The sequence below is a fragment of the Phoca vitulina genome, unplaced genomic scaffold (assembly GCF_004348235.1).
Source record: "Phoca vitulina isolate PV1807 unplaced genomic scaffold, GSC_HSeal_1.0 scaffold15, whole genome shotgun sequence".
In the NCBI taxonomy this organism is placed as follows: Eukaryota; Metazoa; Chordata; class Mammalia; order Carnivora; family Phocidae; genus Phoca; species Phoca vitulina.
Window position 1 is genome coordinate 1544056 of NW_022589718.1, and position 21180 is coordinate 1565235.

The following is a 21180-nucleotide window of genomic DNA, read 5'->3' on the forward strand; positions in this document are numbered from 1 at the left end:
TTTTTTTTTTAAGATTTTACTTATTTATTTGACAGAGAGAGATAGCAAGAGCAGGAACACAAGCAGGGGGAGTGGGAGAGGGAGAAGCAGGCTTCCTGCCGAGCAGGGAGCCCGACATGGGGCTCGATCCCAGGACCCTGGGATCATGACCTGAGCCGAAGGCAGACACTTAACGACTGAGCCACCCAGGCACCCCTTAACCTGCTTCCTGAATCTCAGCTGCCTTCAGCTGTCTGTCTTCAGCTCAGACCCAGTGTGTCCAGATGTGAGTTTCCTTTGTTCTCTGGCCCTTAGATGTAAAACTCTCAAGTCATTGTTGACTCTTAACTCTGGCTAATCATTTTGATTCTTCCAGTATGAAGCTAATATCTTTGGTGTAGTGCCTTTTATTTCCTTTGCCACCACTCTAATCCATGGCTCTGAACTGAGATTTTTGCCGATAATCTTTCCATCTCTAAGTTATGGTCATTGCTTTCTACAAGATTGTTGTCATTTTTCCACTTAACTGAAATATTGACTTCCTCAGTGCCCAGAGTTGAACCATGTGCTGGGGGTGGAGATATAAGCAGGGTATGGGGAATGGGGGATCCCTGATTCAGGACATATAATTTGAGTTACAGAGAAAAGTGCAAGTATTTATAGAAAACAGTTAAAAATCAAATACTAAGTGGTATGCCCCTGACATATGCACAGTAGGCATTCAGGAAAGGGTGTTTTCACCAGGGTCCATGTAGTCAAGGAAGAAATTACAGAAAAGATTGGCTGGAGGTGGGCATATGACCCTGGAGAACACATCATGGCCCCACCACTTGCTAGCTCTGTGACCTGGGGCAAGTTACCTCAGTGAGCTATCTAACTCCAGTGTTCAAGTTAACTACCAAGCTGTCAAGCTCTTAAAGCTGGAGTTTCACAACCCTATGGCCCTAGGTGGGTTCTGGATGTGCCAAGATACCCACGCTCTCAGTTAGCTGTGGCTTGAAGCAGCTAGAGCACCCAGGTTAGTGCTGCCAGCTCTGAGCAGCCTTACAAGTATTTTCTGGATGCGCCAAGACACGAAAAAGGGTGGGAAGCATAGGTTTAACACTCATCTGTAAAATAGGGATAATAAGAAGGTTGTGCTAGATGCATAGAACACACTCCCCAAATGGAATCTAGCTGTTATTAGAATTTGAACAGGTAGACCGAAGGTAATGGCTCACTCTATGGATCAAGAGCAGCCTGCTCAATGTGGCCCTTGAGGCTTCCCTCTGCACAAGCACTGCATCAGACCGGTTTTGTCTGTGTTATTTCCTAAACCACGCGTTCCTTCCCCTCACCTAATCACCTAAACAGTACCCAGCCCTTCCCTACGTCTTTCTCTCCTCTGAAAACCCTTTTATCTCTTTTCCACATTTCAAATTCTTCCCTCCCTTTAAGGTTGAGATAAGGGTAACCTTCCTATCTGAACCTTTTCCAGCTAGTTTAGCCTGTGTATGTTTCTCCTTCATTTTAAATTATGCTCTGCATTATACCATGTAGTTCAGTACTTTGTGTCCCCAATTGTTGATTTTTCTATTCAGTTGAGTAGTATTTTCTATTCATTGAGTTAGTAAATGTCTTTAAGATGGGCCACTGTGCTGTTAAACACGTTGGTAGTTTAGTTAATACTCAACTAATTTTTAATTTTTGTTCTTTTGTTTTAATAGCAAAGAATGAGTAGTACCTCGATTCAATCTCAGTTACTTTTTCTACATTTGCTGTTGAGCAAACAGTAATGATCTCATAGAGTCTTGAGGTAGTGCTACAGCCTTCCATGTACACACATTGCCCAGTTGTCTGCTACACATATTAGTATTCTGTTGATTTGCTTTCAATGAGAAAATTTCAGATTGGTGCTTTTTCATCTGATCTTCTTTAGATGACATGTGAAAAAGTCCTTGATTTGATGTGCTACATGGTACTCCCCATTCAAGATGGAGGCAAATCACAGGAGGAACCCTCAAAAATAAAGCCCAAATTTAGAAAAGGTACAGTGACAAGTTTTATTCTTATTTTGTAAATATGGCTCTAGGACCCAAGGCCGGGAAATTCTTTAAGATTCCTGATGAAATAATACTGTGTGATCTGAGGGGTTTGACAAACTGTATAAAAAGTTAATCCTTTGCCAAGCTTGTCCTTGGCACTGATTTCATAAGCAGCTGTAAATCTGTCTTTCTTCGAAAGTTCTCTTCACTTCCTGAGTTTGTTATCTCTGAAGAATATCCGTGAACTCCTTTTCCTATCTTTACCAATTCTCGGAAAACTTGCAGATGATTCTTAGTTAAGAAGTGTCTCCTAGCATTTCCCTCTCAGGCTATTTTGAGCTTTACCTCAAGTAGCACATTGCTTGAAAAACTACATAAATTTAGTTGTAATGCTTATATAAGAATGGAAGAAAGATTCACTGTCAGGGTTCTAAGTTTCCACATTAGAGGTTAGAAAAAGATAAACAAATGAAACCCAAAGAAAATAGAAGACAGGAAATAACAAGGGCAGAAATCAGTGAAATAGAGGAAATTAGAAAAGCTAAACATTGTTTTTTTGAGAAAAAATTGATAAACTCCTAACAAGATTGATGAGAAAGTGAGCACAAGTTACCGATAGCAGGAATGAAAGAAGGAATGTCACTACAGATCCTACTGAAATCAAAAGGACATTAAGAGAATAAATTATTAATAACTTTATGCCAATAAATTCAACAATTTAGATGAAACGGAAAAATTCCTTGAGAAACACAACTTGCCAGAACTGACTCATAATGAAATAGAAAATAAGAATATTCCTACATCTATCAAAAAAATTAAACTGTTATCAGAAACTTTCCCACAGAACTCCAGATCAAAGTGGCTTCACTGGTGAATTCTGTCAGGCACTTAGGAAGAAATAACATCAACCCTACACCTTGGAGAAAATAGAGAAAGAGGGAACGCTTCCCAATTCAGTTTTTAAGGTCAACATAACCTAACAGCAAAACCAAATAAGAGCATTACCAGAAAAGGACATTAAAGGCCAGCATCCATCATAAACATAGATTCCAAAATTCTCAAAAAATCTTAGCAAATTGAATACAGCAGTATATAAGAAGGATAACACATATGACCAAGTATACTGGGAATGCAAAGGTGGTTTAATGTAGAAAAATTATACACTGTAATATCACCACTTCAGCATAGTAAAGGAGAAAAATCACATGATTCTCTTAATAGATACAGATAGGTTCTGTTATGTTTGCATTTATCATTCATGATTTTTAAAAAATCTTAGCAAACTAAAATAGTTGTTCCTCAACAGCATCCTTAACTATGAAATAGCAAATGCTTTTCCCAAGATCAGCAACAATACAAGAGTGTTTGCTCTTACCACTTCAATTCAGCGTACTGGAGCTTGTAGCCAGCACAATAGGGAAGAAAAAGGAAGGCATAAAGTTTGAAAACAGAAAACGTATGTAGACTGTGGCTACGTATGTGGCTACATGAGACAGGCCTACGGAATCTCCAAATAGAATAACATCAAAAAACATGAAATACTTAGGGACAAATTTATTGAAAAGTGTGCAACATCATGTTCATAGATTGGAAGACTCATATGTGTTAGGGTTCCAGTTCTCCCCAAATGTATTTATAGACTCAGTGCAATCCCAATCAAAATCCCAGCAGACTTTTTTTGTAGAAATTGACAAATTTGATTCTCAAATCCATAGGGAAGTGCAATCTAGAATAGCTGAAACAGTTTTGAAAAAGATAACAAAACTGGGCAACTTACCCTACCTAATAGCAAGACTTTTAATATAAAGCTACAGTTATCCAGACGGTATTGGCATAAGAGTGAAAAATCCAGAAAGAGACCCATACAAATATGGTCAGATGATTTTCAGTGAAGGCACCAGAGCAATTCTTTGGAGAAAGGAAGGACTCTTCAACCAATTGGTGCTGGAACAAAGGGCCTCTGGTGTAGAAAGAAAAAGGATCCTCAAGCAATCCACATCCTCAAGCATGTCATATTATTCACAAAAACTAATTTGAGATGGAGCTGAGACTAAATGGAAAAGCTAAAATGATAACATTTTTTGGAAGAAAAAGTATTGCTGTCCGTGCGGGGGCCCTGCAAGTGGCAGGCTTGGAGTAACCCTCCTCCTTTCCCTGGGACGATTGGTGGGGTGCAAACCACAGGAGCCTTCAGAGTTTGGTGTACACAAAAGTGAAGACTGCTTTTCCCTGAGGGCTTACTGAAGAGAGAGGGGCCACAATCTTTCAGCTCCAGGGCTGGAGATCGGCCATTTTTATTTTCATCCTCTAAAGTAGCACAGAAAGCCTTCAGGGAACAAAAGCCACATAGAGCAACCCAAAATAGCTTACACGGATCCCACCCCCCTGGCAAGAGGCAGTGCACCTCTGCCCAGGCAAAGACACCTGAGAATCAGGGCAGCAGGCCCTTCCCCCCAGAAGACCAGCTGGAACGTCAGGCAAATACTGAGTTTACAGAGCACACAGAACTGCAAAACTCCAGTGCTAGGAGAAAATAGTATATAGAATTTGAGGTTTTTTTCTGATTCATTTTATCTTTCAGTTTAAAATTTTCCTTTTTTTTTTTTTCAACGAGTTTCTTATTTGATCAACTCTTTGTTTTTAAGTCTTTTTTTTTTTAACTTTCATTTTTACATTTACATTTTATAAATATATTCTTCATTTTTGGCTTCCTTTCACTGTATTCAATATATATATAAGGTTTTGCTTTCTTTACAATTTTGGGATTTAGTGTCTTCTAACAAACAGACCAAAGTAACACCCAGGACCAAGTGGATCACCCTGTTTTGTCCACCTGGGAGAGTATATTCTCTTCTCTTTTTTTTTTTTCTTTTCTTTTTTGGTTTCTGACCTCTTCAGATTCGTGTAGTGTGTATTTGTCTTGGGTCGTGGTTGATATTTTTGATTTTGTTCTCTCGTTCATTCGTTCTTCTCTGGGCAAAATGACTAGAAGGAGGAATTCACAACAAAAGAAAGAACCAGAGGTAATACTCTGCCACAGATCTAATCGATATGGATATAAGTAAGATGTCAGAGATGGAATTCAGTATAACAATTATAAAGTTAATAGCTAGGCTTGAAAAAAGCATAAAAAACTCTATACAGAATTTCTTAGTGCAGAAAGGAGATCTAATCAGGTTGAAATTAAAAATGCTTTAACTGAGATGCAGTCTAAAATGGATGCTCTAACAGCTAGGGTAAATGAGGCAGAAGAAAGAGTCAGTGACGTAGAAGACAAGGTGATGGAAAGGAAGGAAGCTGAGGAAAAGAGAAAAACAACTAATGGACCATGAGGGGAGGCTTTGAGAAATCAGCAATACCATAAAGCAAAACAATATTAGAATTATTGGGGTCCCAGAGGAAGAAGAGAGAGAGAGGGACAGAAGTTATATTTGAGCAAATCATAGCTGAGAACTTACCTAATCTGGGAAGGAAACAGGCATTCAAATCCAAAAGGTAGAGAGAACCGCACCCCCTCAAAAATCAATAAAAATAGATCAACACCCTGACATATATTAGTGAAGCTTGCAAACTTCAGCGATAAAAAGAAAATCTTGAAAGCAGCTCCAGACAAGAGGTTCTTAACCTACAGGGGTAGGAATGGCAGCAGACCTATCCACAGAGACCTGGCAGGCCAGAGGGGCTGGCATGGTATATTCAGGGTGCTAAATGAGAAAAACATGCAGCCAGGAATACTTTATCCAGCAAGGCTGTCATTGAGAATGGAAGGAGAGATAAAGAGCTTCCAGGACAAACAGAAACTAAAAGAATTTGTGATCACTAAAACAGCCCTGCAAGAAATATTAAAGGGGATCCTGTAAGCGAAGAGAGAGCCCAAAAGTAAAATAAACCAGAAAGAAACAGAGACCGTCTACAGAAACAGGGACTTCGTAGGTAATACAATGGCACTAAATTCATCATCTTTCAATAGTTACTCTGCATGTAAATGGGTTAAATACTCCAAACAAAAGATGCAATGTATCAGATTGAATAAAAAAAGCAAGAGCCATCCATATGCTGTCTACAAGAGACTCATTTTAGACCTAAAGACACCTCCTGATTGACAGGGAGGGGGTGGAGAACCCTTTGTCATGCTAATGGACATCAAAAGAAAGCTGGGGTAGCAATCCACATATCAGACAAATTAGGTTTTAAACCGAAGACTTACTAAGAGATGAAGATGGACACTATATCACACTTAAAGGGTCTATCCAACAAGAAGATCTAACAATTATAAATATTCTCCTACCTTGGGAGGAGTCAAATATATAAACCAATTAATAACCAAATTAAACACATTGATAATAACACAATAATAGTAGGAGACGTCAACACCTCACTCACAGCAATGGACAGATCATCTAAGCAGAAGATCAACAAGGAAATAAGGGCTTTGAATGACACACTGGACCAGATGGACTTCACAGATATACACAGAGCATTTCTTCTTAAAGCAAGAGAGTGCACATTCCTCTCAAGTGCACATGGAACATTCTCCAGAATAGTTCACATACTGGGTCACAAATCAGGTCTCAGCTGGTACCAAAAGATTGGGATTATTCCCTGCATATTTTCAGACCACAGTTCTTTGAAACTTGAACTCAGTCACAAGAGGAAATTTGGAAAGAAACACTTGGAGATTAAAGAGCATTCTACTAAAGAATGAATGGGTCAACCAGGAAATGAAAGAATTAAAAATTCATGGAAACAAATGAAAATGAAAATACAACTGTTGAAAACCTTTGGGATACAGCAAAGGTGGTCCTAAGAGGGAAGTACATAGCAATACAAGCCTTTCTCAAAAAATTAGAAAAGTCCCGGGGCGCCTGGGTGGCTCAGTCAGTTAAGCGTCTGCCTTCGGCTCAGGTCGTGATCCCAGGGTCCTGGGATCGAGCCCCACATTGGGCTCCCTGCTCAGCGGGAAGCCTGCTTCTCCCTCTCCCACTCCCCCTGCTTGTGTTCCCTCTCTCGCTGTGTCTCTCTCTCAAATAAATAAATAAATAATCTTTAAAAAAAAAAAAATTAGGAAAGTCTCAAATACACAAGCTAATCTTACACCTAAAGGATGTGGAGAAAGAACAACAAATAAAGCCTAAACCGAACAGGAGAAGAGAAATAATAAAGATTAGAGCAGAAACCAATGAAATAGAAACCAAAAGAATGGTAGAACAGATCAATGAAACTAGAAGCTGGTTCTTGGAAGAATTAATAAGATCAATAAACCCCTAGCCAGACTTAGAAAAAAGAAAGGACCCAAATTAATAAAATCATGAATGAAAGAGGAGAGATCACTACCAACACCAAGGAGATAAAAACAATTTTGAGAACATGTTATGAGGGGCGCCTGGGTGGCTCAGGTCATGATCTCAGGGTCTTGGGATCGAGCCCCGCATCGGGCTCCCTGCTCTGCTGGAAGCCTGCTTCTCCCTCTCCCACTCCCCCTGCTTGTGTTCCCTCTCGCGCTGTGTCTCTCTCAAATAAATAAATCTTTAAAAACAAAACATATTATGAGCAACTATATGTCAACAACTTAGGCGATCTGGAAGAAATGGATGCGTTCCTGGAAACTTATAAACTACCAAAACTGTAACAGGAAAAAATAGAAAACCTGAACAGACCCATAACCAGCAAGGAAATTGAAGCAGTAATCAAAAATCTCCCAACAAACAAGAGTCTGGGGCCGGATGGCTTCCTAGGGGAATTCTACCAAACATTGAAGGAAGAACTGATACCTATTCTTCTGAAGCTGTTTAAAAAAAAAAAGTAAGGAAAACTTCCAAACTCGTTCTGTGAGGCCAGCGTTACCTTGATCCCAAAACCAGACAAAGACCCCACCAAAAAGGAGAACTACAGACCAATTTCCCTGATGAACATGGATGCCAGAATTCTCACCAAGATCCTAGCCAATAGGATCCAACAGTACATTAAAGGATTATTCACCACGACCAAGTAGGATTTATTCCTGGGCTGCGAGGCTGGTTCAACATTCACAAATCAATAACATGATACATCACATTCATAAAAGAAGGACAAGAACCGTATGATCCTCTCAATTAATGCAGAAAAAGCATTTGACAAAATACAGCATCCTTTCTTGATTAAAACTCTCCACAGTGTAGGGATAGAGGGAACATACCTCAATATCATAAAAGCCATTTACGAAAAGCCCACAGTGAATATCATTCTCAATGGGGAAAAAATGAGAGCTTTTCCCCTAAGGTCAGGAACACGACAGGGATGCCCACTCTCATCACTGTTGTTCAACATAGTACTAGAAGTCCTAACCTCAACAATCAGACAACAAAAAGAAATAAAAGGCATTCAGATTGTCAAAGAAGAAGTCAAACTATCTCTTTTTGCAGATGACATGATAGTTCATGTGGAAAACCCAAAAGACTCCACCCCAAAATTGCTAGAACTCATACAGGAATTCAGCGTGGCAGGATATGAAATCAATGCACAAAAGTCAGTTGCATTTCTATACACTAACAATGAGACAGAAGAAAGAATTTAAGGAATCAATGCCATTTACAATTGCACCAAAAACCATAAGATACCTAGGAATAAGCCTAACCAAAGAGGTAAAGGATCTGTACTCTAAAAACTACAGAACACTTACAAAAGAAATTGAGGAAGACACAAAGAAATGGAAAAACTTCCATTCTCATGGATTGGAAGAATAAATATTGTTAAAATGTTTTTGCTACCCAGAGCAATCTACACATTCAGTGCAATTCCTGTTAAAATACCATTCACATTTTTCACAGAGCTGGAACAAACAATCCTAAAGTTTGTATGGAACCAGAAAAGACCCGGGATAGCCAGAGGAATGTTGCAAAAGAAAACCAAAGCTGGTGGCATCACAATGCCAGACTTCAGGCTCTATTACAAAGCTGTCATCATCAAGACCATATGATACTAGCACAAAAACAGACACATAGATCAATGAAACAGAATAGAGAACCCAGAAATGGAACTCTCTGGTCAGCACTCTGGTTGACTCTCAACTCTCTGGTCAACTGATCTTCAACAAAGCAGGAAAGAATATCCAATGGAAAAAGGACAGTCTCTTCAACAAATGGTGTTGGGAAAACTGGACAGCAACATGCAGAAGAATGAAACTGCACCATTTTCTTACACCATACATAAGGATAAACTCAAAATGGATGAAAGACCTAAATGTGAGACAGGAATCCATCAAAATCCTTGGGGAGAGAACACAGACAGTAACCTCTTCGACCTCAGCCACAGCAACTTCTTGCTTGACACGTCTCCAAAGGCAAGGGAAACAAAAGCAAAAATGAACTATTGGGACTTCATCAAGATAAAAAGCTTCTGCACAGCAGAGGAAACAGTCAACAAAGTAAGAGGCAACCTACTGAATGGGAGAAGATATTTGCAAATGACATAACATAAAGGGCTAGTATCCAAGCTCTATAAAGAACTTATCAAATTCAGCACCCAAAAAGCAATCCAGTCAAGAAATGGGCAGAAGATGTGAACAGACATTTCTCCACAGAAGACATACAAATGGCCAACAGACACATGAAAATATGCTCCACATGCCTGAGCATCAGGGAAATACAAATCAAAACCACAATGAGATACCACCTCACACCAGTCAGAATAGCTAAAATTAACTTAGGAAACAACAGATGTTGGCAAGGGTGCAGAGAAAGGGAAACCATTTTACGCTGTTGGTAAGAATGCAAGCTGGTGCAGCCACTCTGGAAAACGGTATGGAGGTTCCTCCAAAAGTTAAAAAAAGAGCTACCCTATGACCCAGCAATTGCACTACTGGGTATTTACCCCAGAGATACAGATGTAGTGATCCAAAGAGGCACGTGCACCCCAATGTTTATAGCAGCAATGTCCACAATAGCCAAACTATTTTGTCCATTGACAAATGAATGGATAAAGAAGATGTGGTTCATATATACAATGGAATATTACTCAGCCATCAGAAAGGATGAATACTTACCATTTACATCAATGTAGATGGAACTGGAGGGTATGATGCTGAGCAAAAGAAGTCAGAGACAATTGTCATATGGTTTCACTCATAAGTGAAATATAAGAATATAAGAAACAGTGCAGAGGATCATAGGGGAAGGGAGGGAAAACTGAATGGGAAGTCCTCAGAGAGGGAGAAAATCCATGAGAGACTCTTAAGTATAGGAAACAAACAGAGTTGCTGGAGTGGAGGTGGGTGGGGGGATGGAATTAACAGGGCAATGGGCATTAAGGAGGGCATGTGATGTGATGAGCACTGGCTGTTATAGGCACCTGATTAATCATTGAACACTACATCTGAAACTAATGATGTACTGTATGTTGACTAATTGAATTTAAATAAAAAATAAATAATATGTAACAGAAAAGTAAACTATGTGGCATAATATATAATTTCAAATAAACATTTATTTTTATTTTTAAAAAAAAAGAAGAAAAGGTCTTTGTGACTGGTAGGTAGATTTATTAGGACACTAAAATTTCCTAGAAGACAAAAGCATGATAGTCTTAATCATTATTGAAGCTGTTTAAGGTACGTGGGAGGTTTTAAAAAAAAAAAGGTATAGCCCAGACCCCTTCAGAAAGTGTGTCTGTGAAACAGAAGCAAATCAGGTAGTTAAGGTTGGACCTAGCTGACTTCAAGACTTACTTTAAAGCTATAGTAATAGAGATACTGTAGTGTTGGCATAGAGACTGATGGATGGAACAGAATAGAGAACCAAGAAACAGGTGGTATTACAATTTGGTGGGCCAAGCATGAGTTTACCCAATAAGTGGTAGTGGGGCAATCAATCCAAATGTAAAAACAACAAAAATGTGATCCCTCCTTCACACTACAAAATAATTATTTAAATTTTAAGATTAAAAATGGAAAGTAAAACTTTCAAGCTTTTAGAAGAAAAGATTATTTGGGCCTTCTAAGTAGAGAAGGATTTAGGCTACAAAAAGCACACAACAGAAAGGAAAAGATTAGTAAATTTAGTCACATTAAAATTAAAATACCAACAAAAGATACTGTGATCAAAGTGACAGGATAAGCCTTAGCCTGCAAGAAAGTTATCCAGCACATAGAATCAAACTTTTGAAAGAGCTGCTTCAAACCAGTAAGAAACAACCAGCCAACCCCTCATAGAAAAACAAGCAAAGAATATGAACAACAGATTCACAAGCAGAAATCCAAATGACCATAAACTATTTGAAAGGATTCTCAACCTATTAGCAATATGGGAAATTCGGATTAAAACAGTAAGCTACCATATCAGACACGTCAGAATTCAGAGTGGCAATACTGTCGGATGTGAAGACACACATTGCCCGTCTCCTTCTGGAAGGTGTATAAACTCATACCATCACTGTGGAGACCAGTTTAGCTATTCCAGGTTGAACATCTCATTACCTAGTTACATACCTCTTCTAGTTAAATCCCTTAGATCAGTGCTTTTCAAACGTGGGTCCTCAGCCCCCCAGGTAATGAATTTCAACCATTTTCTTCTTTTAATGAGATAGAATATAATATTATTACTAAAATGAGTTCATCTCCTGTAAAAAAGGTAAATTGTATTTCATGAACCTTTTGTTTTAGGTACATAAACATATGTAAATATGTATATACAGGATCTCCATGATTTCTTGCTAATTTCATCCTCAGGGTAGAGAAGGATTTAGGTTATAAAGAGCACACACCATAAAGGAAAGGATTAAGGTCTTGGTCTGAAAACTATTGCCTGAAGTTTCTTTCCCACAAGTGCACAAGAAAATACATATAAGAATGTTTACTTTAGCATTGTTTGTAATAGTGAAAAATTGGACATCTCACTGCACCATAAAAGAATGGATAAATGAATTGTGACATATGTAAATAGCAGAGTACTGTATAGACATTGAAAATCAATGAACTAGAGCTATAGTATTAGTATCAAAAACAGTTTGCAGAAGGATGCATACAATATGACACCATTTATATAGTAGACTGAAAACTTGCAAAACTTTCCTCTGTTGTTGCAGAGGAATGAAAAACAGCGCCTTCAGGATAATAGTTACTTTAGGGAGAAGGGAAGGGACAGCTGACAAGGTGCACAAGAGGTTTCAACTAAATTTGTGATACTTTATATTAAAATCTTTAAAGCAAAAAGTTAACATTTTATACAGCTGAGTGTTGAACACAGTATTACAAACACCTGTGTTTGTTTCTCTACATTTGAAATGTTTTGTAATAAAAAGTATTTAAGCAAGGTTAGGAAAGAAGATTGATAAATGAAATCCAGAGATCATTCAAAAACCAATTTCACCATCACTAAATATAATCGTGGTTTAACTATATTTGAAACCATGTGACTGTTGCTTATCTTTTTTTTCTGGAAAGCATCTTAAATACATGCTTTTCCAAGCTGTTTTCTTTGCTCATAACAGACATATTGTGGACTTTTGCCCACAGGTTCAGATCTGAAGTTGCTGCCTTGTACCAGCAAGGCTATCATGCCGTTCTGCCTGCATCTAATGCTGGCTTGCTTTAAGGTAAGCTGAAGGCCGATTAGCATGAACGCAGTTTAATTTGGAACACTGTTCTGATGATCTGGAGTGACTTGGTGTCGTGGGGAGAGCACATGGGCTAGCGATGAACAAATACCAACTGTGGACTGCACTAGGCACAAATGAGTAGGAAATGATCCCCGTCCTCGAGCAGTTTACCAATAAGCGTGACAGTTATCCAAATAACCTGCCCGTAGAGATGGTCAGTAAGATTGTATGAATTAACGTATGTCAGAATATATTAGCTAGAAGAAGAGATTACAAATGCCCTTGGGTTCATAGAGGGATGGTGGGTTTGTTATCCTAAAGATGGGGGAGGGGTGGGGTGGGGTGGGGCGGGGGGTGAAAGCATTTCAGGCTTTAAGGTGAACACCAGCAGAGCTGGGAAGGTTTACAGGCTGTTGGAAGAACGCCAGGCCCTTGGCTGCAGGTGCATTTCACCAAGGTTTGTGAGCAAGAGAATAGCAGTACTGGGTCTCTGTTTTAGGGCTGTAATTCCCAGACTTCACTCATTGCCAGAATCCCTTGGGGCAACAGAAACAATTTAAAGTGTGATTTGGGGCCTAGCTCCTCATTTAGTCCTTGGGCCGGTTCTGCATTTCACACTGCCACTTCCTTCCTTGTTGCTCGCTGCCTTTCTGCTCCCCAGTCCATGTTCTCCTCAAACCCTTCTCTCCTACTCGCCTTCTGGCCCACCCTCTACCAGCAACTGCCCCCTTCAAAGAAATCCCCAAATCCTTCTCTGTGCCATACAGAACCACTCAGCTTCTCTTGCCCTTTCCCCAAAGTCGAGCTTCAGGCCTGCCAGGCATGTCCAGCTCCCGTCAGGATGCTCAGTGACCTTGTTCCCAGCACAGAGGGAAGCCAGGCTTCTGTGGTTGGGACCCACCCCCCTCAGAAGGCAGTCGTGTTGTTTGTGTGGCAAGTGTATGTTCTGCTTTGTTCCCTAGATCACACATTTTCATATAGCGGCATTTTTTCAGGAAGTGCTATTTGGTATATTTAAGATCACCCTATGATTTCCTTTTCCTTCCATGTCTGCACAAATCCTTGTCTTGCAGCTCCGAGCTTTCGCGGACAGCAGGGACGACATGGCGCTGGGCCACGTGATTGTCTTGCTTCAGCAAGAGTGGCCACGGGGAGAGAATCTTTTCTTGAAAGCTGTCAGTAAGATTTGCCAACAAGGAAATTTCCAATACGAGAATTTTTTCAACTATGTTACAAGTATCCTTTTTCCTGTGTGAGCATAAGAAATTCTGACTTTTTTTTTTTTTTTTAGAATAAATGCATGGTACAAGAGTGAATGAATCATTCCAGGTAGAAATACTGGTTTTCACTATTTGGGGGGAAGAGAGGAAGAATGACGATTAAAAATGGGCCTGTGGCAGTTGGTCTCAATGAGAGTCCTAAAAGGCTTCACAGAGGTGATGCACGGAATCAGGAATACAGTCAGCTCAGCTCCACTTTCCACCTCCATCGACTTCTAGGCAGGTACCCGAGATGCCTACATCAATAGCCTTCAGGTTCCCGAGAGGCCCAGAGCGACTGGTGAGGCCGGAGAATAGAATAGTTCATGGGCCTTCATCTGTCAGCACAGGGCCTCGTGGGGCCTCTCCTGGGGGCACTGGCTGTCCCCCGGGGTCAGCTGTTAGAGCACCGTGTCACAGCTGTTACAACTGCCACTGAGAACCCACCACACGTGCGGCCCGGCGCAGCAGCTGCTTTCGGCCGTAGGGAGTGTCGTGTTTCACACTGTTGTTAGGGAAAGACCACCTTCGACTTGTGAGGAACGTGCTGCCCTTGTCCAAGCGCCGTTTCCGGGGATCCAGCACCCCCACTGCCTCTTTCATTTCTTACTAAGAAAACAAAAGATTTTGCTGTTATGATCATATAGAATCTGTTTAATTAGCATCTGTAGGAGAAACATATTTATCTTTACGAGGTGGTCTGGTTGGTACAAGAATCGTCAGTTTGGGAATCAGACCGGCCTGGGTTCCGGTACTGACTCTGGTTAGCGGGGTGGCCTTGGGCAAGTCACTCGGTCACTGCCAGCCCAGTCCTCCTCCGAGAGAGCAGGGCACCTTGTTTCTGCACGTGGTTAACCTGAATCTGGCCTGCAGATATCGATATGCTGGAGGAATTCGCCTACTTAAGAACTCAGGAAGGTGGGAAAATTCATCTGGAATTACTGCCCAATCAAGGAATGCTGATCAAGTAAGTATGCTGTCTTGCTGTCCCATGCTAAGTGCTCACCTTTCATGTGCTTGTAGGAAATATTTGTAAGTTTCTGTAGCTTTGAGAAGTTTCACAGAAAGGAATCCAAACCTGGTCCCTGTTTTTGAGAGTAGATTTGATTCTGGGTACCTTTTGAAATTTGGTGTTTCCTTAACTACGTTTCTGATAAAGCATTGTTTAAATTGGGATATTTCTGTCACTTTTGAAACCTTTTCACTAAACGGAAGTCTCATTCATGGTATCTTTTCCTTTCCAAAATTTACAGGCTAATCCTATAAATTTTTGGTGAGACATAAATGTTTTTAATTAAGAAAGAGGCATGCTTAATTAAAATTGTAATGGATTAGGAAAAGCTACAGACTTTATTTATAAACTGTACTTGGATTTTAGTATTTATTTGAAGGCTTCCCAAGCAGTCATTGCTTGCACAGTGCAAGGGAAACTAGCCGGGTCTAGTGCCTCTAAGAAAAACACCCCTGCCCCAAGAAATGGTGGTGGGGGGTCTGCTCTCGGGCAGTGCCCTCCCACACCTAGATGAAGTTAATGACCATTTATGATTTTTAAATAGCTCATAAATCTTGCTTCTATCCTTCAGTACTCATTGTAGTTTGGGTAATAGATCCTCTGTGCTGTTAATGCCACGTGTAGCTTTATTTTCATACTTCCTCCTTTGCGTCCTGCAGACTCAGCATGGCCGTGAGTCAGTTAGAGTCACTGCAAGAGACTGAGCCCCAAGTGAGAAGGGAGTGTTGCTAAGGCTGAAAACCTTGTCCTTTTTCTCTCAATTGCAAAATGAATGAGTTTTCCACACCTTCTGTCTTTGTAGAGCCTTAGAAATGTTGAGAGGGAAGCATGAGATGTGCATTGTGGCTATGTGTAATCGCAAACATTACTTTACTCCTATCGAGAAGAGGGTCTTAGGGAATCCATTCTAAAGAATGGGAAGATTAAGTGGGGTTTTGTCCTTCGTCTTGTAAATAGTATTAATGGATATTCTAAACGTCTAAATTAAAAGAACAAGTGCTGTTTTTTGAAAACACGAGATATGCATTAGGTGGCTTAGGCAAGATGGGCTGGACATGCTCATCTTCCCATCTCCATTCCCTTCCCTAAGACTGCAAATAAAAACTAGGGGCCAAATAATTGCATGGTAAAAATATTCTTAACAGTGGTCGAGAACGAAGATGACTTGTTGATATGGGAACTTAGGTAACCCTTTTTGTGGGCTTAAAAATAAAAGATTTCTAGGTTTTGAGGCTGGATATATAAAACATACCTAATATTAATAACTTTTTAGTTAATTCACATTAACGCTTACTGTACAAATTATCATAATATAGGAACAGCCTTAGAATCAACTACATTTGCTTAGGGTTAAGCTTATAGATGATATCTCACTTCAGATAGTGCTTAACTGTGGAAATATGAGTGAATGGACTGTTACAAAATCAACAGTTGGATCTCGAACTTCATTATCCTGAACCTTTCTTCTGTAGCCAGTTTGTATCGAGCCAAACAGTGACATGGTTTCATGCAGACAACCTCTAGGACAAGGGATGAAAGCAGGCGCTCTCGGACACCCAGATAATAAATATCACTGTAAAGAGTTGTTTAGGGCAAGGCAGGGATGCACAGCATGCATTTCTAGACTTTGGAGAGAATTCCAGGCTCTCCCACCTTGGTCAGTATAAACTTTAATGTCTTCTAACACCCTGTAGAAGACCAGTAAGCCTCTTAGGAAACCTGCTGTTCTGTTTGGAAGCAAGAATAGGGACTGTTACGTAGGGAGCTGACCTTCTAGAAATTTGCCCAGTCTTCACCGTGCGAGTCTCAAAGTTCAGTTGAAGCCTGCATTTGAGATTACTTATGCCTAGCCAGCGGGAGAAGCAAGCTGCATAAAGCCAGAGAGCTCTTACTAAGGGGGTAGGACTAGAATCTTGAGTAAAACGATCTATATTGCTTTTCCCTTTGGTTCCAAACAAATTCTCTGACGCCATCGCAGACCTTTTGGGTGGCGCCTCCAGCCGAGTGGCAGAGGTGTTGTGAGCAGTGCACAGCCCTCCCCTTGGGTAAGGTTGTGAGTCCGTCTGGTCTGCTCGGATGCTAGCGGGTCCCAACCTGAGGGCGCCCGGGGCCTGACCAACAGAACAAAGACGCTTTGTCCTTACGTATTTTTAAATAGAGAACTATTTCTTTGCCGATATTTGCAGTACCATAGTTGCATTAGACTGGGTGAAAATGGAAAAAACATGTCCTGTGCACAAATCTTTGTTTCGAATTCTGTAAAGCCATGGGTCCCAGACTTCTTCCCTCCCCTCCCCCCCCACATCTGTTCCTTTTTCTCAATACTTTTTGAAATTCAGGCTCAACCTTTCTTGATCAAAAACATTGCCAGCCCCTCTAGTCGTCCTGGAAGGGCCTCTTCAGTTCGGGGCTTCAATCCTGGCAAAGATAGTTATCAAAAGCCCCCAAGTTTATCTCTGGGATTGGCGGGGGCATGAGCAGAATGGAGAGTGAAGGAGGCTGGATTCAAAAATGTGTCTTCTCAAGTGTGACCCCCTCTCCGCACTGCTGTTCAATTGCGTCTCGTCATCCTCTTCCTTGGTGGTTGCTTTTACACCAAATCTCGAGTGGCCTGAGCTCGGGGCCCAGGAACAAGATGCTCTGGACGTGCCCCAGCAGCAGGTGCAGGGAGAGGACTGCTAGCTTCTCCCGTCCTCCCGAAAGACACCGCTGAGGCCGGGGGCCCGTAGAGGTTCAAGGGTTTCTGCATAGTCTGTTCCAGTCTTGTGCATTTTCTCTGGCGTGTTGTTTTTGCAGTGCAGGGTGAGTCGGTGTGGGTGTTTGAATGCTGCTGTTTGCTGTTTTTTAAAGGCCTTCTAGCCCTCCCATGGGGTTACTGCAGCAGGAATTCTTACCTGTGCTTCAGCCCAGCATACAGACTGCTGACAGGTACCACGTGGAAAAACACCTGCTCATAGTGTGCCGTTTTGTCAACATGTCGTACTGCCCATGGTTTCCAGCTCTCTGTTCCTCAGTGCTCTTTTTCATGCTTTATTTATTTTTTTAATTTGTTCTGCATTCCTTGGCAAACCATCTGGTTGTAATATTGTAACATTTCTTATTTTTTTTCCATAAGTTGCCAGTGTTTTTGTGTTCGATTTAAAAATCATTATGGATCTGGAAAAAAAAAAGTTATATAAAACCGTGTAGGTTAAGCACACCTTAGGTTAGGCTCTAGACTGTGATTCTCTTTTGATAAAACATAAGGCATTCAGTCATAAATATTTAAGGATGCCGGAGCTCATTTTAAGTAAATTTTGTTCGTGGATTGTCATATTAGTGAGCAGTGTCGATGTTCTGGTCTAACCGGGCCTTAGCACAGCATTTACTGATTTTTCAGACCTTCCCTTTCTAAACTGAAAATACTTGGTATGCTGCATTTATTAGCTGATTTCTCCTGTCCTTAACCACAGAAGCTAACTAATGCTCTTCTTCATCCAAACTCACCAGAGGGATAGAAACTGATAGAAATATAATGGAGTTGTACTGCTTTATCTGTAGAAACAATACCATTGAACCATGATCAGCAGGACACAACATTTTATTATATTTGTACTAGCACGAAGGGAAAAGTTTGCTTTGAGCTTTCAAAGCCCTTTAGCTAGTTGTCTGCAAATACCAGTAATTCTCAGTTGCTCAAGGGTTGGCTCCCATCAGGGGTTGCAGTCTGGGACCCAGAAGAACAGCATCTCGGGATGGCTTCAGTGGGTCTACGCCTATTCCCAGTGGGCCTCATGGGCTCAGCCCCACTGATGCCACGTCCTTATTACTGAGTTAACCAGCCGACTTCACTAGAAACGTCCACAGAGAACTGTGTTTTCTCCCTGGCACTGCTGCCGTCGGCGTAGTTCTTCCGAATGCCCACGGGCATTGTAGACTGTCGTGTAGTATCTTTGCTAGTCTGACAGAGCTGAGTTTTGTTTTTTCTTCTGTTGCATTGCAACTTTTTGACTTCTGTTGTACTGTTTTATATGACAATAAACAAGTTTAAAAAAAAAAAAAAACAGGAACATTTTAGAGTGGTTTCGACAGTTTTGTTTTGGCCAATACATAAAAATCTAATTTTAAATCCCTGCTACTGTGTCTGAGGGAAGTTAGGCAGTCGAGGTGGGGAATGGAGGTGCCTTCTATTGGTCTAATCTACTAAACTACTGACCCGGTAGTTGAAACTCCTTTCCTTTTAACAACCCATTGAGTTTTGCTAGATTTTTCTTTTCCTTTCTTCATTTTGACGTCTTAAGTTTTCTGGGATTTCCTTTGTGAACTCCTTCTCCACAGCACAGCTTTCGGGCGTAGCTAGAACTTTTCTCGTGCTCCCACTGACCCTTCCACAGACGTGCACGTCTCCTGAGCACGTGGACCACATCTGGTCCCCAGTAGGCTTTTGCAGGGCACTGGCTGTTCTTCAGTGAGTCAGCTTCTCTCTCCCCACCCCTGCCAGACTCTTGTCTTGGGACCTCCAACTCCTCCTGCTGCTTCTCAGACAGACGTGAGTCTGGATGGGCTCAGCACTTAGCAGAGCTGTCCTGTTCTGGCATCACCGGAGAGCAATGCACTTGGAACCCCAGTGGCCCAGCACAAGCCCCAGGCCTTTCTGAGCCTCACCACAGAGCCCCCGGCCCCAGCTCAGTGTGGTGACTGGCTCATTCTGGCTTCCCTCCTCCCTGCTGCTGCCTCTGCACTCGGCTGCCTTGTCCGGACACGAACTGTGGGGCCATGTGGACTGGGCCCAGTTGGCCCAAAGTGACAGAACCGTGCACAGGTCAGCACAGGGATGCATAGTGTCAGAGCTGCAAGAGTCCAGAAGCAAAGCAGCTGGCATTTTACCAGACGTTTAGATGTTTAAAATAGCCTTTTACTGAGTGGGAAACGTGTCTCTAGTTTTATGTCTTTCTGAGAAGGAACGGGTAGGGGGATTGTTTGGTTAGGGCTTTTCTTCCTTTTTGAATTTTTTTTACTTAAACTTAGATTTCAGTCAGGTTTTACTCCTGCCCCAGAAACACTGACCAGTGATGCCGGCGCTAACTGGTGTCCATCTGTTTCCCTGTCGCTGCCCTCAGGCACCACACGGTCACTCGGGGCATCACCAAGGGCGTGAAGGAGGACTTCCGCCTGGCCATGGAGCGCCAGGTGTCCCGCTGCGGCGAGAACTTGATGGTCGTGCTGCACAGGTTCTGCATCAACGAGAAGATCTTGCTCCTTCAGACTCTGGCCTGACCGGAGCCCTTTCCGCCGGAGGAAAGGCAGCTCCGAGCCGTGGGAGTTTTTGTGAAGACATAAAGCATTCATAAATGTTGCCGTTACAACTCTTAGAAGAAAACCTTCTGAGTTCCAACTCCTTGGTTGCTTAAAAGTAGTTCCCAAGAGTCTGAGACGCTATTTCTATTTTTCAGAGTCATTTTTTGTAATTTTTGTAAAACAAGAACCTGTTTTGTAAATAAAAATCATCCTAAGTTTGGGGCTTTTAAAAATGTATTTCAGTTCTTGAGAGTTTCTGAACAAGAGTGTGCTTTACTTAAATGAATATTATTCATGATCTCAAGGTCTTATTCATAGTTAGGCATTGGTAGGTATTACATACCAACCTACTTTCAGACCTTTTCATTCAGGAAGTTTTAATACCAAAAACCTTTACGCCAGAATGAACTTGAGTGAACTTCCAGTGAGGGAGCTGTGGGTGGGGGTCTGTGCAGCAGCCCAGGGAAGGCGCCTCCTCCCTCCCGCCGAGCCCGGGTGCCCTGTGGCCCGGCTCCCAGCCCTGGCTCGGCCCGGCCTCTTACTGCCCTGTACTGAGACAGGTTAACTCCCCTGTGCCTCAGGCTCAGCCTTGAGACACAGATGATGGGACTTCCCTCACAGGCTGTGAAGACTGAGGTTTCCCTCACGTGACATCTGTGGAAGGGCACCTCGTGTGTCCCGCTGGGCCAGTGTTAGTTCGCAGGTTTATTTTCTTCTTTGCCTGTCCTGAAATATATCAGGTAAACATCTAACAAATATTTGTTTCTAGGGGCTACTTAAGAATGAGAGGGCTAAGAAGTTAATTACTTTGCATTAAAAGTTTTAGATCTACAGTTGACCCTTGAACAACGGGGGGGGCATCTGGGGGCGACAGCACCCTCCCCCCCGCGCGATTGAAAATCCACCTATAACTTGATTCCCCAAAAACTTACCTACTAATAGCCTACTGTTGACTGGAAACCTTGCTGACCTGGGGTTACTCACCTTACAGTGAGACACAAAATGTTGATTAACACGTATTTTGTATGTTGCATGATTTATATACTATATTCTTCAAGTA

General features: G+C 41.6%; 1 protein-coding gene across 6 annotated transcripts in view; it reads left to right on the plus strand.

Moving 5' to 3' along the window:
- Positions 1–21180, plus strand: part of INTS10 (integrator complex subunit 10) — a 40497-nt gene extending 19317 nt beyond the window's left edge. For 4 of the 6 annotated variants that reach the window (XM_032413282.1, XM_032413283.1, XM_032413286.1 and 1 more), the window contains 6 exons: positions 1898–2006; positions 12490–12569; positions 13646–13808; positions 14705–14798; positions 17694–17771; positions 19943–21180. In XM_032413282.1, coding sequence (XP_032269173.1) covers positions 1898–2006; positions 12490–12569; positions 13646–13808; positions 14705–14798; positions 17694–17771; positions 19943–20099 — 681 coding nt within the window. In that variant the 3' untranslated portion in view covers positions 20100–21180. The remainder of the gene's footprint in view (positions 1–1897; positions 2007–12489; positions 12570–13645; positions 13809–14704; positions 14799–17693; positions 17772–19942) is intronic. The other 2 variants (XM_032413284.1, XM_032413285.1) reach the window with 1 other exon arrangement.